Here is a 22374-nt window from a genome sequence, read left to right on the forward strand (position 1 = left end):
TGTATCATCACCAGTTTCATTGTACTTCATCCTAGAACACATTTATTCAAAATTCAAGGAGGCAAATGAATCATCTTCTTTCTAATAAATTACACTTGAATGTTTAAGATCTTTCTTTTATTGCAGTCAAGTTAAAAAAAAAAAAAAATCTGCAGTGACCCCCTGACAACGTTTATACAGTCTTTGAAGGTCTTTGATAGTTTGGGAAAAATGAGGTAGCATTTTCAAGGCCTTGAAATTTGGGAAAATCTAGCAGATTAACCTGAGGCCTTTAAAAGTCTTTGAAAACTGAAATAAACCCAAACGTTTTCATTTCTTTCCATAATCACAAATAAAATGGTCCAAGGTTGTTAGATCTGTATGTAGTTGAGTTTTCCTGGTTTCCTTATTCTGATGACCCAATCAGTTTCATTTCATCATTAAAACAATACTGTACTAGTTTGAATTCGTTGTTTTCTCATATAACATAACTTGTATACTAAATGTTAGCGAAAATAGGTCTTGAAAATCTATGCTTGTGGTCTTTGAAAGTTTGGGAAAAGTCTTTGAATTATCATTCAGAATTCTGAATGAACCTTGCCTGACTTTGTAATTCAAATAACACAATTGTCTCGGCAAGTTTACTGATTTCTTTGTTGTGAAAGAATGTCTTGGGTTATACTGTGTACTCCAGATATCTTGAGGCAAATAAGGACAGATTTTTTAAAATTCTTAAACTCTGTCACGAAAGGATTATTCCCTTTTGCAGTTTTCACAATCACGCGATCAGAAGTCACACTGGTAATCCTAATGGATATGCCATATTCCAGTCAAGGGAATTATTTTCTCCATTTTTTATTAAAGTTTGATGGACAGTTACTCTTTTGTGTTCTGCTTCTTTCACTTTCTTCGCTAATGATTCTTACTGCATGCCATTTTAATCTGGCGATCACTTTCTAGTGCAACAAGTATTGAGGTTAAATATCTAGACAGCCTGATGAGCTTGATGGAAATCGCGCGAGAGCTCACGAGATTAGGGGAAGGTACTCAGTCATAGCATGGCAACAAAACATGTGTACCAATTTTCTCCAGCGTGCATCCCTGATGCACAAATGTGCATAAAGGGAAACACTGGTGGTATATTAAACTAATGTTTACACGTTTTATATTATGCTCATTTTTATATTTGTGGTGTATTATAATCATGTTTATATGTGTGATGTATTATGCTCATTTTTATGTGTGGTGTATTATGCTCATTTTTATATATGTGGTGTATTATAATCATGTTTATATGTGTGATGTATTATGCTCATTTTTATGTGTGGTGTATTATGCTAATTTTTATATATGTGGTGTATTATAATCATGTTTATATGTGTGATGTATTATGCTTATTTTTATGTGTGGTGTATTATAATCTTGTTTATATATGTGGTGTATTATGCTCATTTTTATGTGGTGTATTATGCTCATTTTTATATGTGTGGTGTATTTTTCTCATTATTATATGTGTGGTGTATTATGCTCCATTTTATGTGTGGTGTATTATGCTCATTTTTATATATGTGTCATGTATTGTGCTCATTTTTATATGTGTGATGTATTATGATCATATCTTTATGTGTGGGTATTATAATCATATCTATATGTGTGGTGTATTATGCTCATTTTTATATCTGTGGTGTATTATGATTATATCTAAATGTGTGGGGTATTATGATCATATCTATATGTGTGGTATTATGCTCAGATCTATATGTGTGGGGTATTATGCTCAATTTTATGTGTGGTCTATTCTTCTCATTATTATGATCATGTTAACTTGCACAGTATATTATTCTCATTTATTTTTTACCTGTGGAGAATATTATGCTCATGTATGTGTCTAATGGCTGCCACCATCTGCTGGAACAAGGACAAAATGTCCCGCTCCTCCAGGGGCTTCTCCTGCTGGGCAAGAAACTGGGCAAGAGTTCTGCAAGTGACAAAATCAAACCCACTGTTAGTGTCTACCATAAACTATACGAATCAGCTTTCCATACCAAAATAATGTATTCCCATGATCAAATATTTCTACAAGTTCATGTAAGAACAATATACAGTCAAACCTGTCCTGATGGTCACATTTACATAGCAGTTATCTGGTAGCAAATTCCATTCCAATTTCTCCATGAAAATTTCCTTTTTATATGTCATGTACCAGTCACCTGTTTTCTATGGTCATTAGCCAAGTGTTTCCAAACCAAACAATGGTTTCTCAGTGCCTTAAAGAGTCAATGAAGCATATCTACAGTAACCTCTCAGTCTATGCATTTCTACAGTAACCTCTCAGTCTATGCATATCTAAGGTAACCTCTCAGTCTATGCATATCTACAGTAACCTCTCAGTCTATGCATATCTACAGTAACCTCTCAGTCTATGCATATCTACAGTAACCTCTCAGTCTATGCATTTCTACAGTAACCTCTCATTCTATGCAAACAAAACTTTTGCTTCATGAGGAAGGTATTTTTAGAAGAAAAAAAATATAAATCAATATGCAAATATTTCTCATCTTGCTTGTACTCACTGTACTCCAGTCACACTGTCATTGTAACTTGAAGGTGTCAATATGTCCTATTTGAAAGTGAGGTGGTGTTATCATTAGGGTAGAGGGCTGAAGCAATTTGTTCCCTGCATGGTGAATAAAGGAATCATGTTATCACAGCAGGAATGGAAGTCACTTTTTGTGCTAGTGTAAGAGATATTGTTCAATATCTTAATCTATTTACCTGTGACCTCTGATGAAAAAAAAAAGTTCATCTTGAGATAAGATACAAGTTACATTCCTTTTTATTAGGGTCAGGTGCCACTCATTATTTAAAATTTGTCTGTAAAGGCAGACAGTTTTGGTTAATGGGTCACAAAGAACAGCCATCATCCCTATTCATTACAGACTGCTCATATTTCCAACTGTAATTTATACAAGTTGGCTGACAAAAGAGTTGGTCCCATTTTTTACTGTCATATGTAATTGTCAATCGTCCTATTTTTTTACGGTCATATGTAATTGTCAATCATCCCATTTTTTACAGTCATATGTAATTGTCAATCATCCCATTTTTTACCGTCATATGTAATTGTCAATCATCCCATTTTTTTACTGTCATATGTAATTGTCAATCATCTCATTTTTTACAGTTATATGTAATTGTCAATCGTCCCATTTTTTACTGTCATATGTAATTGTCAATCGTCCCACTTTTTTCTGTCATATGTATTTGTCAATCGTCTCATTTTTTTACAGTCATATGTAATTGTCAATCAGTAATAAAATCAGAGTTTTGTCATGTTGCACAAAACAAACAAGGGTCAGTGACTATCTTGAGTCAGTGATGATTTAGGGTCAGGTGCCACTCATTATTTAAAGTTTTTCTCTCAAGACAGACAGTTTTGGTTAATGGGTCACAAATAACAGCCATCATCCCAATTCATTACAGGCTGCTCATGTTTATAACTCTGATTTAAACAAGTTGGCTGACAAAAGAGTTGGTCCCATTTTTTACTGTCATGTAATTGTCAATTGTCCCATTTTTTACAGTCATATGTAATTGTCAATCAGTAAATAAATCAGAGTTTTGTCATGTTGCACAGAGCAAACAAGGGTCAGTGACTATCTTGAGTCAGTGATGATTTAGGATGAGTCAAACTTAGCGGGATACATTAATCTTGTGTGGAATATACACAAGGGCAGGGCTAAAAAGATTTTCAAGATGGCCACCAACATATTGAATGGGTACTATTTTAAGTTAGGACCAACCAGTCTTTTAGTTAAAACCACAGGTCAATATATTATAATCCATTCAAGATGAGTATTGATAACAAGAAGATTTTTTTAAGCAAGATAATTTCACAACCAAATTGACTGGCTGGTCAACTACTTAAAAATATTGTGGTCTAGCCAAAAAGAGCCCATTCAATCTGGAAAGGAACCTCATCTGAAGTTTTGTTAACATCAAGATGCTTACCAAATATGGATGAAATCCAACAAGAACTTCATCAAGGTAGGGCCCAGCAAATTCTTGAGAGATGGACAAACATGATTAATACAAAGTTCTATTAACTTTATCCAGTCAAGCCCCACAAATCATTGACAGATGGACAGATGTGATTGCTATAGATATTCATGAAATTCATCAAGTGGGTCCCCTAAATAATTTTTTTATTCTTCATCTTACCCTCCATCTGCATACTCCATCTCTATCATGATGACACCATCTTCCTCAAAACTGTCATAGTAGCTGATAATGTTAGGATGATCAAACATTTCCAAAATATTCACCTATAATATAAACAATTTCATTCAGTGTGATAACTCAGAGTAAATCTTCATAATTTTATGTGTAATCTTTTTTTAACGATTAGTCACTAACTACATCCACCCAATTTACATAATAAATACATAAGCAATAAAACAGACAATCCTAGAATGGCTGGATAGCAACCCATGAATGCTGTAAATTCATTTTTATTGATAGTGTACCAATTTTTGATGGCTTCTGGCACTCTGCAAACCATTGACTGACATGTGTAAATACTTTATATGTGAAACTAATAGCAACAATGTCTAAGAAAATTACCTATATTCAAACTTTAAATTAAAGAAATGCAACTCAAAGCAAAATTATATATGAATTACTGAAACATTGAATTCAGGTCAAAATGACCTAGTTTTCATTGATGACTGTAGTACTTTTCATTACATAATTACATACAAAGTTGTTGTTGTTGATGTTGTTGTAGGGTTTAACGCCATTTTTCAGCACACGATAGGCTATACATGGCGGCCAGTATTAATGGTGGAGGAAGAACCCGGGAAAACCACGGAAAGAACCACCGACCCTCGAGAAGCTACTGGCAAGCTTTCTCACATACCCACATTGGCCGAATCCGAGACTCGAACCTACGCAGACAGAGACATACAAAGTTATGCAACTCCATAAAAGCATTAGTACCTGAGAAACATTTGTTTTTAATGACAATTCCAGCAGTGCTTCTGGTCAAAGAATTTCCCCAGGCTACTGTCAGTTTTCAACATTACACATGCCATCAGCCTCCCATATCAGAATATCAATTTTCTATGATGGGTGTTATGCATTATTATGTAAAATTTATTTCTAAAATTAAAAGAGTTTTTGTCACTGGACTCCAAAACTAAGGTAGATTACAACTGAAAATTTTGCAAACTTGTTTTTCTTTGCATTATCTCTACAGAAGTACTATTTAACATGCAATTTACATACATTTGCCAACTTGAGTACTTGAAAGAGACAGATTAATGGCACCGTGATTTATTTAAGGGAGACAACCCTAGTGGAAATGGTTTACTTGCAACAGAACCTTCCATTAAAAGTCATAACAAGAACCAAAGTCAAAAATTATTATAACAGAAATTAATACTTTCAGACAGGATAGTGGAATCAGTCAACGTGATAAAGAAATCATAAAGATAAACAGCTGTATAAATATATAACGCTATTTGAAGCTACTTCTTAAATTTTTAAAGTTAATTTAAACTACAGAGATAGTGTGCAATCTGCTCACACAAATATGCCCAATCCCTTCTGCATCCCGCCCATATCCCATGAACGAAATGAATCTACAGTAAAAACAAATTGTGCATAACTCTTCTGAAATAGTGTGCATACAATGAACTGCCAACAAGCATATCTTCTGATGGTGACCAAAATATATCAAAAGTTACACAGCTACCTAATAAAAACTGCAGAAGTAGTTGCATTAAACAAATTTAGTCATATTTTGCATCCAGCTGTAAGAGAAAAGGAGTAATAACTCTTACAAAACACAAGGGAGTTAATATGTACATCTCTAAAAGATTACCATAATGTATACCAGGTTTCACAGAAATCCCTAAAAAGCTGTAGGACAAACTGTGTGGCTAATTTTATTAAGGAGACTATATTATACAATGCAGTAAACTATAAAAAGGGCAAAAACTCCAACAAAAATGTGGAAGCAAATTGATTTTTGGTGACATGCGCATCTTCAGATGATGACCAAAGTAATGATCAATTTTTGAGACTGGCCATCAAAGACTATGGAACTAGTTACACTAACAAGATTGTGTCCTACACTAAATCAAGTTCCAGAACAAAAAAGGGCAATAACTCAAGGAAAAAAGCAATATGTACCCCATCAAGTGATACCCATAACATTTCCTAAGCTACATGGCAATCCACAAAAAACTGTGGAACTAGTTGCCCTTATTGCATTGTGTCTTACTCTGCTACAAGACAAAAATGCCAAAAACTCTACAAAATTGCAGGAGTAAAATGATTTGTTATCCATATTTTCAGAACACTGGCATAATATTTACCAGTTTTGTGGCAATCCATCAAAATCTGCAGAACTAGTTGCCCTAAAGGGTGCTGGACAGAAGGATGTATGGACAGACTGAAGGATGAGCAGACAGCAGACAGATGAATATAAAGATGGCTCTAGTGCAGAAGTGGGTTTAATAAGATAATAAATGAAAAGATAGGTAACTGAGTGGAAGCTTTAAAAATGAACAAAACTGCTAGTTCATGCGTAAGTTACTACTGAAAATTGTTTCCGGAACAGTAACATTTTTCTGACACTGGAGAAAACTGAAAATTTCAAGACCTGCATCTCTTCACTGTAATTCCCTGTACTCGTTTCTTAATCTCACCTCATTGAGAGCCAGTTGTCTCTCAGAGGCATTGAGATCATGCATGTTAATCTCCTTGAGGATCACCAGGGAATCATCATCTTTCTTCCTGTACAGAACTGCTGCACCATAGGCACCTAGTTATAACAAAAAATATAAAACAAGATTTTAAACATACAGTGCAGACTCTATCATAAGGCATTCACTTGAAAAGCTCTCATTATCTGAACCTTACTTCCAGTAATATCATTTTATCCAAATGAAACATATACCACAATCTATGATAACTATCTAATGCAAACAATTTCAAATAAGGCACTGATAATACACTTGTGGTTTTACATCTAATCGAAGGTGTCTGCACAGGAGAGGCTAAGTGCTTGATATCTAAGCTCAGCAATTTACACTGTTTATCCACCCTAAAAGCTACTCTGGACTGTAAAGATACCTAGTCCAAGAGCACTTGTTACATGCTTATAAATACAGGATTATGCAAACTAATAAATACATCCCAGAGTAATGCCACACTTATGGAGCCTCATTCTCAGCTATTCTCTGTAACTTATGTACATCATGTGATTTGTTCAATGTTTTGTAAGTTTCTTTATCTCCGAGCTTATCCACCAGCTACCCTGCCACATTACTTCTACATGTAGAAGCTCATAATTTGGTTAGAGTAAGTTGAGGGCATTTGTGGTTAGATAGACATTAATTTACCCCCTAAGAAAACTGATATACTCTAGTATCATTTACATTTATGGGTCTCAATATTTGTCGTTTTTTAAATATAAAAAAGTGGTGAATGGATTAAGTACAGATTGAGGTAAGACTATATTTTGCAAATAAAACTCCAGTGACCACAATCTTATGTACATAATCAAAATCATTCATGGGTGTTATTTAATCTACAAAAACAAAATATAACATCTTCCCTCATTTCTGAATACAGTAATGCCTGATTTGATGACCATTTTTAAGGAAATGTCCTCCTGTCATTTAAGACAAGAACAGATTGTTAATATGCATGTCAAACTTGCTACATATTGTACTGACCTCCCTTGAGAGACTATTATGGGTGGCAGATGGGGTGATTTCTCAAAACAGGTTTTACTGTAATAAATAGGAAACTTAAGGCATTAACTACGTCACCTTTTCCAACAATCTGAATTTTCTCGAATCCAGCCAATGTCTGTTGTTGTTGTGCACTCCATCCCCTAAGCTTGTCCAGCTTAAAGTACAGCTCCCCCACAGATCTGGACAAGGGAAATAACTCTATGAAACATAATCTCAACTACAGGACTATTAATTAATAAAGAGGTACATAAAAAACAATCACAACATTTTTTGCCAAAGTTTGCTTATGAGTCTCTTGAAAATGGATTTTTGTCTGACGTGTAGCTAACGAAAAACTGATTATGAATTGATGACTTGCATTTTAGGGTACCAATGTACACTAAAGAAATAAAGCAGAGTTTCCTTGAGTTAAGAAATCCAAAAATTGTTCATCAATGTGTAACAAAGATTTTATGCTTGAAAGGTGGGAAATATAAAGCTAAATTTATTTCACTGTTTTCTGTCAAATGTCCATAAAATCTATTCATCAGAAACTAATCAAGATATAAAAGATAATGGAGACTAGAAAGGATTTAATTTTGAAAGCAAGGTGAATGAATCTTTGTTGCAGTGCAATAAAGAAAATCAGCAATATTTAAGACAAATGGCAAAGTTTTGTGCATAGATAGGGAAGTCATTATATGACAAAATTTTCTGGTATCATGGCCTCAAACCTTATCTAATTTCTGGCTAAAACAAACAGATTTCCAAGGTCACAAGTTAATCTTTTGTGTGCAAAAACAACAGATTTCCAAGGTAACAAGTTAATTTTTTTATCTTCCATGTTGACAACAATATCATGGGAGGAGATATTAGTTACAGTGCAATCTGTCTAGTGAGGACAGCGTTCTTTACTGCTTAGCAAATTTCCTAGAAAAATCACAGAAAAAAAATTAATAATAATTTTCTTAAGGACCCAACAGCTGATTGGCCTAATTAGTGTAGTGATACCCTAAAGGATCTAAAGGCACCATTTATTACAGCAAGGTATTCATTATACAAAAGTGTTCTTTGTATGAATGTTTTGGTGTTATGTGTATATAATATGCATGTGAATGGGCATGCATGTAAATATGTTTGCCTGTGAATGTGTATGCAAGTAACATGCACATGTGAATATGTTTGCCTGTGAATGTGTATGTATGTGAATGTATGCACATGAATGTGTACATGTTAATGTATATATGTTAATGTGTGTGCATGTGTATTTGTATATAAGTGAATTTGTGTATGCATGTTAATGTGTATATATGTGAAAGTGTATATGCATGTAAATGTGTATGCATGTGAATGTATACATGCATATGAATGTATGTGCACATGAATGTGCATACATGTGAATGTGTATGTATATATGTATACATGTAAATGTGTATGCATGTTAATGTGTATATATGTGAAAGTGTGTATGCATGTAAATGTGTATGCATGAGAATGTGTGTATATTTGAATGTATATATGCATATGAATGTATGTGCACATGAATGTGTATGCATGTGTACGTGTATAAATATAAACATGTATGCATGTGAATGTGTGTATGCATGTAAATGTATGCATGTGAATGTGTATATGCATGTGAATGTGTATGTATGTGAAGGTGTGTATGCATGTGAATGTGTATATGCATGTGAATGTGTACATATGTGAAGGTGTGTATGCATGTGAATGTGTATATGCATGTGAATGTGTATATGTATGTGAATGCATATATGCATGTGAATGTGTATGCATGGAAATGTGTATGTGAATGTGTGCATATGAATGTGTGTATGCATGTAAATGTGTATGCATGAGAATGTGCACATGTGAATGTGTATATGCATGTAAATGTGTATGCATGTGAATGTGTATGCATGTGAATGTGTATGCATGTAAATGTGTATCCATCTAAATATGAAAGCATGTGAATGTGTATATGCATCTGAATATGTGTGCTAGTGAATGTGTGCATATGTGTGCTTGTGCATGTGAATGTGAAAATGTGTGTGTATGCATAGATGCATGAGTGTGCATATAATTCTTACAAGCAAATCTTGCCATTTTCCTCAGCAGATTTCTGGTAGAAAATCTCACTTCCTATTAGGTCTTTATGCATGCCAACTGGAATCTGAAAAAATTAAGCAAACTACATAATCATGCTGAATTAGAGTAGTCATACACATGATAATCTATTTTGATGAATACACTGATAATCTATTCTGATAAATACACATGATAATCTATTTTGATGAATACACTGATAACCTATTTTGATGAATACACATGATCATCTATTCTGATGCATACACAGAATAATCTATTCTGATGAATACACTGATAATCTTTTCTGAATGATACACTGATAATCTATTCTGAATGATACACATGATAATTTATTCTGATAAATATATATGATAATCTATTCTGATCAATACACAGAATAATCTATTTTGATGAATACACTGATAATCTATTCTGATGAATACACAGAATAATCTATTCTGATGAATACACTGATAATCTATTCTGATGAATACACTGATGATCTATTCCGATGAACACACAAGATAATCTATTCTGATGAATACACAGAATAATCTATTCCGATGAATACACTGATAATCTATTCTGATGAATACACTGATAATCTATTCCAATGAACACACATGATAATCTATTCTGATGAATACACAGAATAATCTATTCCGATGAATACACTGATAATCTATTCTGATGAATACACAGAATAATCTATTCTGATGAATACACATGATAATATATTCTAATGAATATACATTATAATCTATTCTGATGATAAAAAAAAGAATAATGATAACTTTGTGTGACAACATCTGAAATCCTACTAGCATTTAATATATCAGAACAAATATGTAAATGTTTGACATATATAAGAATGTGTTGATATCCATGAAAAATTAATGGATTTTCTTATTTTTCTCTTGATCTCCTACTACCAAATGATGCATTTTCCAAGTGAAATATCTAATTTACTCCTATATATTTTGAAAAAGTTAGTGTATAAATAGACATAAGAAGCCAATATGGTTGGATTAAGCAGAGAAAAATTCCAATAACACAATCCACACAGATCATACTCTTTCAAAATACATAGCTGCCATAAGGTTGTTCTGACTCCTGGGTCATCTAAACCTTCATCTATCATCTCTACACATTAATACATGAGACCACTTACTGGATTATATCTATCACAGATCAAAATCAAATCAAAAGTGAGAGAAAAAGAACCAGACTACCTACGGCTACACATTAGTACACAAGAACATATACTGGATCCTATCTATCACAGATCAAAATCCAATCAAAACTAAGGAAAAAAGAACCAGACAGTCTATGGTAATATGGGTACAGTCACTGTAATGTCTGTGGTATACTGTGACATCTACTGTGTACTACACTGTACCATTGTTAGCCCTTACTCCATCACTCCAAGTCAAGAATTCCTTACTTCTTCCTCAGTTATAATGAGCAAATTCTTTACATTCAGCACCAAATCCATTGAAATGAACAGATCACTGCAAATGCATTCTAACATAACTGCAATACAGTTATCAAAGTGTACTGTTTTCCCAAGATAGCATTTTACCATTAAATCTACAGTGTTATGGCAGTGGTGTTATCAATACAAAGGGAGTAACCCACTGTCAGGTGTATGTTCCATTACTTTTTTTATGGTTCCTAACGTCATGCTGTTATGAAGAGATCATGCATCTAATAAAATGAAAATGAAAGTAAACATTACTAAATCCCAAACAACTGCTTTTAATTTATGACTTGTACATTATGAAACAATCTGAAATATTTACTCCAACAACGGTTTCAATCTCTTTGGCAATTGTTGCTCCGTCGTTGTGCAGCATAACATTACTGGCCAAAAAGTCGAGTCTAGCATTAGGGGAGTTGATGTCCATGTAGTTTGAAACCAGGGACTTGAAAAACTCTCTCAATTGTTGATTCTCAACAATGGCCTCTTTTGTGATGACCTGTGCCTAAAGCAAAATAAAAAAGAGAGTACAAGAATTACTAATCGGAGCTTTATTTAGCAACAAAAGAAATTTATAATGACATAGATTTAAATATTAATGCAAACAAATAACTTTATTTTATGTTAGGCCATGAATTTTGAGGGAAATAATCTTGAAAATTCACTGGAGTAAATTAATATTATATTTTCTCACTGCCTTTCATTAAACACTGATAACATAATGACCAAGAAGTCCAGGATAACAATGGCCATTTCCTGTCGAAGACAAAGCAAGTTCATCTCAAACAAAGGGTAAATTATCTTTTCTCTTCTTAATGCGCTATTTTACTTTGAACCAGCAAGGAGAATTATGCTACTGTTTATATTTTCTGTGCAAATATTTACAAAAGACAACTGATGGTAAATGGCAAACTGCTGACATTGCATGAACTCCAGTAAAAAATATGTTATTTCAACATAAGAAATGTGTTACTTCAATTTATTATGCATATTGCTAGCAGATATGTTTGAGCATAAAATGAAATATATCTGTTATTCACTTGTTGCAAGCAAATATCTTCTCTGTAATGTACACATAAGTGAGCTAATTTCTTGGTATTAGGTTCCTGATATGATGTAAATAAATCAGGTGACATTGCCAATCATAATAACAAGAAGTCTGCTTAAAAATATAAAACACTTGAATACAGATGACATTGCTTGGGAAATGTTTTTTGTTTCAAATAATCAGAATTAATTACAGGACAAAGCTGTTTAAAATCAATACCATGACAAAGTTAAATTGGTCACATTACTGACTACATATCAGCAAGAAAATTCTTCTCCTTTGGAAGCTAAATACAGATGATCTTGCACAAGTGATCTTTCAAATGAAATTTATGGAATGAGTCAAGTATTTTATATTTTTTGCAAGCTTTCCAAGCCAAAGATTCATATTATTCATCAAGTTTTATAAATTTCATTTTAAAGGAGGACAAAGAGGCCCCAGGTGGACGAGTGGTTGAAAACGCTCCCTTTTACTGATCTTTGCCACCTCAGCTCTGTCCGTATGATATGGTTCAAGTTTCAGATAACCTCCCAGTAGCTTCCTGTGGGTCAGTAGTTCTTACAAGGTTTTCTCAAGTTCTTCCTCCACCAGTTTTATACTGACCATTATATATAACCTATTGTGTGCTGAAAAATGGCATTAAGTGTGTGTGTGATTAGGATTTTTAACGTAGCTTTAACAATGTTTCAGTCATATCGCTACGATGTCTGCAGTGTGACAGTTTATAGTGATGTCTAGCACTGGTGCATCATGCTGCAGACATGCAGCATGATGTCCCACCCAGTCACATTATCCTGACACCAGTCTGACCAGTCCTAACACTAACCTCTTATTGCTGAGCGCCTAGCAAGGCAGCTGTTAATACAAAGTCTTTGGTATGATTCAGCCGGGGTTCGAACCCATGATCTCCCGCTTCCGAGGCAGACGCTCTAACAACAAGGCCACCGGAGCGGTCAAAACATGGCATTAAGCCCAAAACAATAACAAATTATCACAAAAATAAGATTACACTAATCATAAGACTAAAAATAAATAATTATTTAGTAAAATACAAAATTGTATTGTGAAATGACTTAAAAGTGTAATGATGCCTCAGACACAAAGATAGTACTGTTCTTGCTGCATGATCTGCTATACACTGTTTACCTATCAGGAAAGTTGTTAAAATATACTAGTACTCTAAGAATGACAAAACTTATATTGATGGGTACTCACCCTATCATCCTTGCCACAGAGTTGTAGCGATAAACCAGAACAACTGAGAACCAAACAGACTGACTCCACCTTTTTACTGCTTACATGCTGAGCCATTAGGCCTGGAATACAAAAGATTATTATTTTTCTTCTGCTCTCTCAACCAAGTGTTGCAACTATTGCACAACTGCATAACAGAAATTCCAATGTCCTGCTAACCAGTCTACAAATCCATCTAGGTGCAGATATTTACCAAATCGTGGCAATCTATATTTGCTATCTTGGTCAAGCAGACTATCTAAAAATAAGTGAGTCAGTAAGCGGCTTATATGATAGTATAAATAGAGAAACCGCTAGAAACTTAAAATTCTTGTGACCCACTATAATTTTGAGTTCTGAAAGGTTTTCAGTTTGCTGAGGGTATTGCAGATATGAAAAAGATGTCTTTTTTATGTTTAGTCATCTGTTTAAGCACATATGCAGCCTTGCATTTTAAAACAGAAAAAAACCTGTACACTTAAAAAAAAAAAAAAATCAGTGTGTTTTCATTTGATCTGAGAAAGACTTTAGCTCATGTGTGAAATGGGGAAAACATTTATGTGACTAAACTGATACGTAATCGGGAGTGAACATACATGTCCGTGTTGGTGTAAAAGTGCACAAATTGAAGTTAAGAAACTATTTTTGTTTAAAAAAATATTTAATGAAAAATTAGCTGAAAAACATATAGATCCTATTTTCTGTCTCTATCGGCAAGGTATCAATAGTGCGGCTGCAGACCTGGTTATTACAGTTTGGGTATTTAATTTTAAAAGAAAAGTTTTAACTACCATTGATAGAATGTAACAGCACCAAACATGATTAGAATTGAATAGCATCAATTATAACACTGACAGAATGAAATAGCATCAATTATACCGATGATAGAATGGAATAGCATCAATTATACCACTGATAGAATGGAATAGCATCAATCATGATTGGAATGGAATGGCATCAATTATACCATTGATAGAATGGAATAGCATCAAACATGATTATGCAATAAGCAGATAACCATAACTTTTCCTAATTGGCTGCAATTATCTGCAAGTATTTAGTTATTAACAATTTATGAGAAAAGCGTGGCCTTACCAGTATGGAAAGACTTTGATTTAGCTTAATGTTAGCCCTAACCTGTGGCAGTGTATGTGTTGGGACATTTCTGGCTGAATGACTTACCAGTAAACCTATTACTGTATTTGCTAACCATAAACAATCGGGTCTAGAAATTAAATAACACTGTTTAATGGATTTCAGCAGCTAAAATACATTTCATATTTCAAAGTGAGTTACAGTTCTATGGAGCTTTGTTTAACGGAAAATTGTAATTTAGGATGTAAATCTGTTTTGGTTTCAGAGTAAAGGGGCATTGGTTTACTGGAGAAAAAAATGATATTAAAAAAGGAAAAATTGGTGATAAAATAACAAAATTATATCTTATGGGGATAATCCCCAATTTCAGTATGAGGAGAGTGTGGTTTTTAGGGGTTTCACTGTATAAATAATTTCAATTCTTTTTGACTGTGTACAAGTATATCTGTATCCATAGATAAAAGCAGGCTAAGGAACAGGGAGAATATTATTTAACTTCATTCGGTCTTTTACCTTTGTAACCTGAAATCAATATGCTTCTTCTTTCTCCAAAGGCAACATATATCAAATTTAAGGAACCTTGATCTTTAAACATTAAACACCAATTTATATTTTAAAGAGTAATCAACTTAAAAAGTTTGCTGAACATTTGTGAAGCAGAACTAAAGTTACCAAAGCCCAAAGAGAACGAAAACACAAATGGATATGACTTCAGAATATTAAAAAATAACATTCTGAATGTTGGCAGACCCAATCTTAAAAGGCAAAGGAAAAATAGACAGATTTTAAATTACAATTGCACCACCAATGGGAAGAATCGTGTACAGTGGGGAAAAGATTAAAATTTTATTTTTTTCTGTATTCTCTTCAATCAACCAACAAATTGTACTCTTCAATGATAGCTATGTCTAGTATTAAAGCTTCATATATAACCTCACTTAAACAATCTTCAATAGCTTAGGAAGACCAGAATGACTGAAGTAACAGAGCAGAGTCTGATCTCCTTATCTTTCCAGCTTCCATGCAACTACTGTATCATAACATCTTTGCAATGCTGTAATGGGAACATGCAAGTTGTTCAAAGTACGATCCATACATCTGACATTTAAATTCAGTGTAGTCTAACACCAACATAAGGCAAGACTTGCATCAGACGTACAAGAATATGTTATATTGGAACAAAGGCAGATAGAATATAATTCAGGAGAAACCAGTCAAACCCATCCACAATGGTCAGCTTTATACAGCAGTTGCCTGTTTGCAAATGCCATTCTAGTTTCCCCCTGGTGAATTTTCTATATAAATGTCCTGTATTTAATGGTCACTTGCCATCTTTAATCAACAGCCAGGTGCTTCCTAACAGTAGTTTCTGCATGCCTTAAGAGCATATCTACATTTACTGTGCAGTCTACAAACAGAATTTCTGCTTTATAAGACATTGTTTAGATAAAGGAATATCATGTGAATTGAAGTACAAACTTTTCTCATCTTGCCTGTACTCATAACTTGTCATGTTGACAGTGTAATTCAAAGGTGTCAATATGTGAATTCTGAAAGAGAAGCACTTTTTATTATTTAATAATAAAATTATAAATTTTATTATTTAATAATTATTTAATAGAGGGTCAAAGCAATTCATTTGATGGATTGTGGGAGACATGTTTGTGTTATTGCAGAAGAAATGGAGGTCGCCTTTTGTGTCACTGTGACAGGCATAGTTTGATATTTTCGTCTATTTGCCCATGAATTAAAGCTATCTCTGAAGAGCAAACGTTTTAGAAGAGATACGATTTACATCTCATATATTCAAAATGTGCTTGTGAAGGCAGGTGAAGTTTCAGTTCACAGGTCACAATGAATACCTATACATGGCTTGATTTTCTGTTCATCACAGGATTTTCAAATAAGCCGCCTTTCTTTTGATGTTGGTGAGCTAAGCAACTGACTAATCCAGATTTTGTTTTAAAAGCATGATCAAACTAAAATCAGTGTATATTCTTCAAGGCAGTGACGATTTCATTTCTAGGATGGATTAAGCACGATACGGTAATCTTGTGTGGAACATAAAATCTGGGAGAGAACAACATTTATCCATAATTATGATTTTGTTGTACCATGCACATAAAACAATCTTGATACTATACTAATAATAATAATAATCATAATAATAATAATAATCGGTTAAAGATATTTGTGTGCAATGGCCAGTTTTGCCTTTCCCCATGAGTAGCTGCTATTTACAGGTTTGACTGCACTATTATCAACATAATTCCTTTATGCATTAACTGACTTACCTAAAATGCCATCAAGGGATGTGGTGTCATGCTTGTACTGTACAAACATCACTGATGGCCGTAAGGCAAGTCGAATCATATTCGTGTTGCGTATCTTACTGGATATAATTACAAGCCGAGGAGGAGGGGGGGTTCTACTTTGTTTGTTACCCCCTCCTGTCTCATCTATGTCAACAGCTTCATCTTGACAATTGATAACTACCTCTTCATTTGAATCATGTGATCCAAATGATCCAAATGAGCCCCTTTTGGGGTCATGTGATTCTGATCGTGAAGGTTGTCTTCCACCATGGAAAGTTCTGTTCCGCTGTTCATGTGATTCATACAGACCAATGGGAGGCTTGCTTGTAGAATTTTTAAAATCGCAAGAAGTGGAGCTTGATCTTTTATGCCTTTGGTTCTCAGATGCAGAACTCTTTAAATCAACTAATGATTTACAAACTGATGGTTTGGAGTAATCTCCCTTCAACTGTGCTACGTTTTCTTTCAAATCCGTTGATAGACCAGTTTGTTTCAAATCTGCCTCAGTATGGTTTGACACACTACTCATTTCTTATCCGAGTCATGTAAGTCAAAAGTCTAATTACAAACACTAAGTCTCCTAAAGAATTATCTCACTTCAATCATGTTCACAGGTAAGATTCAAGTTTAAAATAACTAAATAAATAATAACTGATTCTTTTTCTCAGGAGCTGACATTATTGGGGAAAAAAGAATAAGAAATGTATCCCAGCCATGTAAAAGAGATTAAATAAGAAGCTAGAATGGTCACATTTTCTTCTAAATACTCTTATTCAAATACATTATGCATGTTTCTAACACCACTATCACCACAACAAAATGAAAACAGCTGAAATTACAATCCTCCCAATTTTATGGATATATCATCCCAACAGAAAGCCAGCAGCCTGGATGGTGCTGAAAAAGAAAGGAAATATGCTCATAAAGGACTTTTGGAATTTCGCTTACAAATTAAAGCTATTCCACATAATGGATACTGTTTTGTAGTTGTAAGTGTACTTTATACACAGGTTTCACTGCATTAACATAACACATTTAAAAAGTTGGAAGAAGGAACCAACCTAGAAAAGAACATTTGGAAAAAAATACAATTTTGAGTGGAAGTCATCATTTGGAAAAGGTTATATTAAACTGTAGACACTCAGAACATAAACTAAAGTCTTGCTCGAAACACATTTATTTTTATATCCAGTATTTTTTAAGGAGATAATTCATTCTGAAGTAAACATTTTGCATGACAAACCATATATGCATAAAGTTCTGAAAATATTTAGAACTAACAGCTGGACGTTCAGCAAGTCAATCTGAAAGAACATGGTAGTTTATTTTATGATATTACACACTGTCTATAATTGCTTATAAGTCAAGTCCAACTGTAACCAACACAGACCCTGATATGTTATTGCATAATGTGTCAGCAGATTAGGGTCTACATTATTTTACTTATTACAAACTAAATAGACTGAGAGCTGCCCACTCATTATGTGATGGTATATCTGGGTCTGTGCAGTTTGCAGTTGGACTTAACTCATAATTGAGTAAATGCTGTACAATCTGCTGGGTTTTCAATATTGATTGATGACTTGATAAACTGGAGATAACCATGCCTAATAATTAGAAAAAAGGTTTAAGTTGAGAATTTCATTTGAGAATTTTACCAAATTATTAGAGTAATTTTGGGTTAATAAATTTTCATGAAAAATGGGTAAAAGATAGTGAAGTTATAACAGTTTAGTCTGTAGATTTTATATGTAGCAAAACTGGTCCAGGTGACACATTATTAGCTTTGCATCCCTGACATTATTACATAGTAAATCAAACAAATCCTAGTTGGGGAGTGTGCAGTAGTCCACAACACACTTGAATAAACACTTGACTGACAGCTTGTGGATGGGAGGTGAAGTTCAGGGACATGTAATTTCAAGTTATCCATTGTGTCCAATGCAATGAGATTATACTATTACAGTATAATGATAAAAGCATGATCATCTTCAATTTAAAACTAAATAATAAACATATATTAAATTAACAAAGTTTTGATATGCACAATCAGCATAGTTTTGTACCAATGGGACGTGTAATCTTGTTGTGATATAAACACTGTTTATCATGATAAAATTATCCATTCTTTTACTTTTTATGTAGAAGATTGCTTTATTTTACATGGTGAATGGCTTCAACTTTTTCACCATGTTTTCTTCCACCTGAAATATAAAACATGCAAATCATTTTCATTGATCAATCTGCAAATGATGTTAAGGTTTACAATACATTAGCCTAATAAACATATTTTGTATTCTAAAGGTCTAAGACCTTCTGTATGTTTCCAGCCTTTTTTGAAATAAAGATGTTGCAATATCAAGTTTCCAAATTTGTACATCTGTGGGGAGAAAATATGATGTGATATGAAGTTAAAAGTCTGATATTATCAAAGGCTACAAAATGAAAAAACAACCATAACAAGTTTCATATAATAAAATAATAAAATATATCACCTGGCTGCAAAAACCGTCTTATCAACCACCTCATCAGAATATATGTCATAAGCTCTGTGACAGTGACGAATGTCGAAATTGGTTAAAAGGATTATACATATCTTGAATGAGAAATCAATGCCATCTAACACATTCTTCAATATTAGTATATTTTTTATTCCTTTTGTTCAAGAAACATACTTCAACTTATTCCGATTTCAGCATTCCCAGCTTTCATCGCAATCCAGCCAAATGAAATGTAGGTTAACAGAACTTGAAAACACATCCATTTTCTTGTCTGAGAATTTGAATTTATTAGAAAAAAGACATCAGAGCAAGTAAAGTCTGTCTAAAGCAATATGGCTTTTATTTGTAGAAAAATGTCAATATGGGCTGCCAAGTGTATCAGATATTCCAAAAACTGTGACTTCTCATTCCAATGTTAATTGACCCCGGAACACACTACACAGTGCCATTATTTAGGCAGTAAGACCTTCGCCCTCAAAACATACATATTACAGTCAGTATCTTGCCCTGTAGGACTAAGTCATATCATTCCCCTATTTTCATTTTTAGGACAAAATTTAAAGAACTTAGTTGCTTTTGTGATCCACTGTCTTCATTTTTGTTTTGTCTGCCTGTAGACTTTGCAACAACGAAGCCCAAAAGACAAAAAAAAGAAAACGTGAGTTTCAGTTGAGACTACATAGGCACTGATAATATAAAAAAATGATTGATTACCACCACCCTGCCATCACCAGCCATTTCCTTTCCACCATAGCCAAATTCGAGATGGCACAAATAATATGTCTTCCACTATAGCAAAAATTAATCATAGTACAAAGTGGAAGTGTTATTTAACGGCGAAGGAAATTTTCAAAGTCTTTATAATCCAAAATTGTTCATAAAGGTGTAAGTATACTGCAATGTAATTCTCGACAATGAATGAGAAAAGTCAGTCAAGTTTACAATTAAAACGTTACACATTATTTTGAATACTTGTAGTCCACATACTGGTATATATATCCAACATTTTAAACCTGATATATACCTTTACTGTATATTATTCCCTCTGAAAATTATATACAGCAACAACAACATGAAAACAATATCAAATGAAGTTTACTATAATCAATAATGAAAGCCGGGAATGTGAAGTTCAGTTTAATAGGAACAGCGATTGCATTAATGTACATTACCCTCGTGATGCATTTTAAGTGCGAATTATACTCACAGACTCCAGACTGTACATTAGTACGTACAATATCGTAATTAGATTGATTCAGTAATTCACTCGTCCGAAAGAATACGCCATTTTTTCAGACTGGCTCACGAAAATCAACGATTGAATTTGCAAAATGGGTTATTTTACAAATGGAGAAGCAATTGTCCTATATCCAATGTCAACATCAGGGATCAGTTGTTTGATACACATAGGTAGAATTCTTTACATTTCTTAATTCAGAAAGTAGTTAACTTCGTTTATTATATTGAATCCAGTTTTACTAATAACAACTGATAATTAGAAACCCCGGGGTTTTTTTATGAGACCCAAACGGTTATATATCATTTCCCTGGCTTATGTTACAACAGTTAGGTTGTCCATGCATTTTGGCACGTTCTCATCAAATCGGTAGCACTGTCAAAAACGTTATTTCATTTGCACCAGTTTTACTCAGTATTAACTTTTTGTCCTAAATTATGTTCACTGGTATAAATTCATATGTATGTGCTTTCCTTTTCATGTAAGGAACTATTTCATTTTCGGCGATGGTGGGGTGGGTTTCTTTTAGTAAAAAAAAAAATTCTTAAAGGAAATAAATTCCTACACCCCGAAAGCTTGAAATAAAAATATACCCATATCTGATCTGAAGGAAAAACGATAACTACTTATAGCATGATATTCAAGAGATTCATCTGTCTAATGGTTTGCAAGACATACTCACCTGGTTGCTACGGAAAGCAGATGGTTACTAAAGAGGACTAAAAAAAAAAAAAATCAACTTTGGTTTAAAACAGTGGTAAAACTTGCCACATGAAATATTCCTGCAAAAATTTATTCATACTTGTCAAGACGTGTTATATTTTCTGTCAGGTTGCCATTTTAAATGGTTACTAGAGAATGCACCAAAAATAAAAGTTTGATCGAACAATGTTCTAAAAAAAAAAACATAACAAATTTGATCAAGACTGACTAACCTGCAAACTCTATATATCTCCCACCACCTGTCAGTTAACTGGTACTAAAGACAACTCTAATTGGCCCATGCCCAATCTTATTCAAAGCAATGTGTGACTCATTACAGCAAACACTTCTTGTACATACATATCATGACTAAGAAGATTCATGCCACTCTAATGGTTAGATACCATAACAAGTTTCGACTATACAATATATAAATTAAATTTTAAAATTATTTCATTATTTTTCATTCATTTTGCATGGAAGATGCACTATCAGTCAAAAGTGACAAAGATTGTGGTAAGATGTTTCCAAATTAAAAGGCTTTGCTCTTGAGCAGGTGTTCTTTGGTATCGACCATTTAATTTTGGAAGGATAAGCTGGGATTTTCTTTCGAGTCTGGATATTTTTTCTTTAGATAATTTATCTCAATTAATATAGTGGATTTATTGTTATTGTATATCATGGTAAGAATATGTTTTTCAATGTATTTGAGGGCTGGAATATTTTTTCAATACAATCCCAGGCCCCCCACCACCCATCCTCCAAAATTAAAAGTTGGCCCTATATCTCAGTTCTGGTAATTTATTAATTCATTATGTAGTTTTGGATGAGATGTCAGAAATACATTTTCTACCTGGTTATTATGGGAACTATTGCTGTTGTTGTTGTAGGGTTTAACGCCATTGTTCAGCACACGATAGACTATATACATGGTGGCCAGTATTAATGGTGGAG

At 33.5% G+C, this 22374-nt stretch overlaps 1 protein-coding gene across 1 annotated transcript in view; it reads right to left on the reverse strand.

Annotated features, from left to right (window-relative positions):
- LOC149793009 (uncharacterized) overlaps nt 1–17509 on the reverse strand; it is a 96568-nt gene extending 79059 nt beyond the window's left edge. Inside the window, exons 1-8 of the mRNA XM_089968936.1 lie at nt 16960–17509; nt 13553–13653; nt 11612–11794; nt 9812–9894; nt 7821–7924; nt 6693–6808; nt 4201–4304; nt 1838–1957 (exon numbers count right to left, since the gene is read on the reverse strand). Of these exons, the coding sequence (XP_089825062.1) occupies nt 1838–1957; nt 4201–4304; nt 6693–6808; nt 7821–7924; nt 9812–9894; nt 11612–11794; nt 13553–13653; nt 16960–17509 (1361 nt within the window). The remainder of the gene's footprint in view (nt 1–1837; nt 1958–4200; nt 4305–6692; nt 6809–7820; nt 7925–9811; nt 9895–11611; nt 11795–13552; nt 13654–16959) is intronic.
- Between the last annotated feature and the right edge of the window lie 4865 nt (nt 17510–22374).

Source organism: Sinohyriopsis cumingii, chromosome 8 (assembly GCF_028554795.1).
Source record: "Sinohyriopsis cumingii isolate HCF-2022 chromosome 8, ASM2855479v2, whole genome shotgun sequence".
In the NCBI taxonomy this organism is placed as follows: Eukaryota; Metazoa; Mollusca; class Bivalvia; order Unionida; family Unionidae; genus Sinohyriopsis; species Sinohyriopsis cumingii.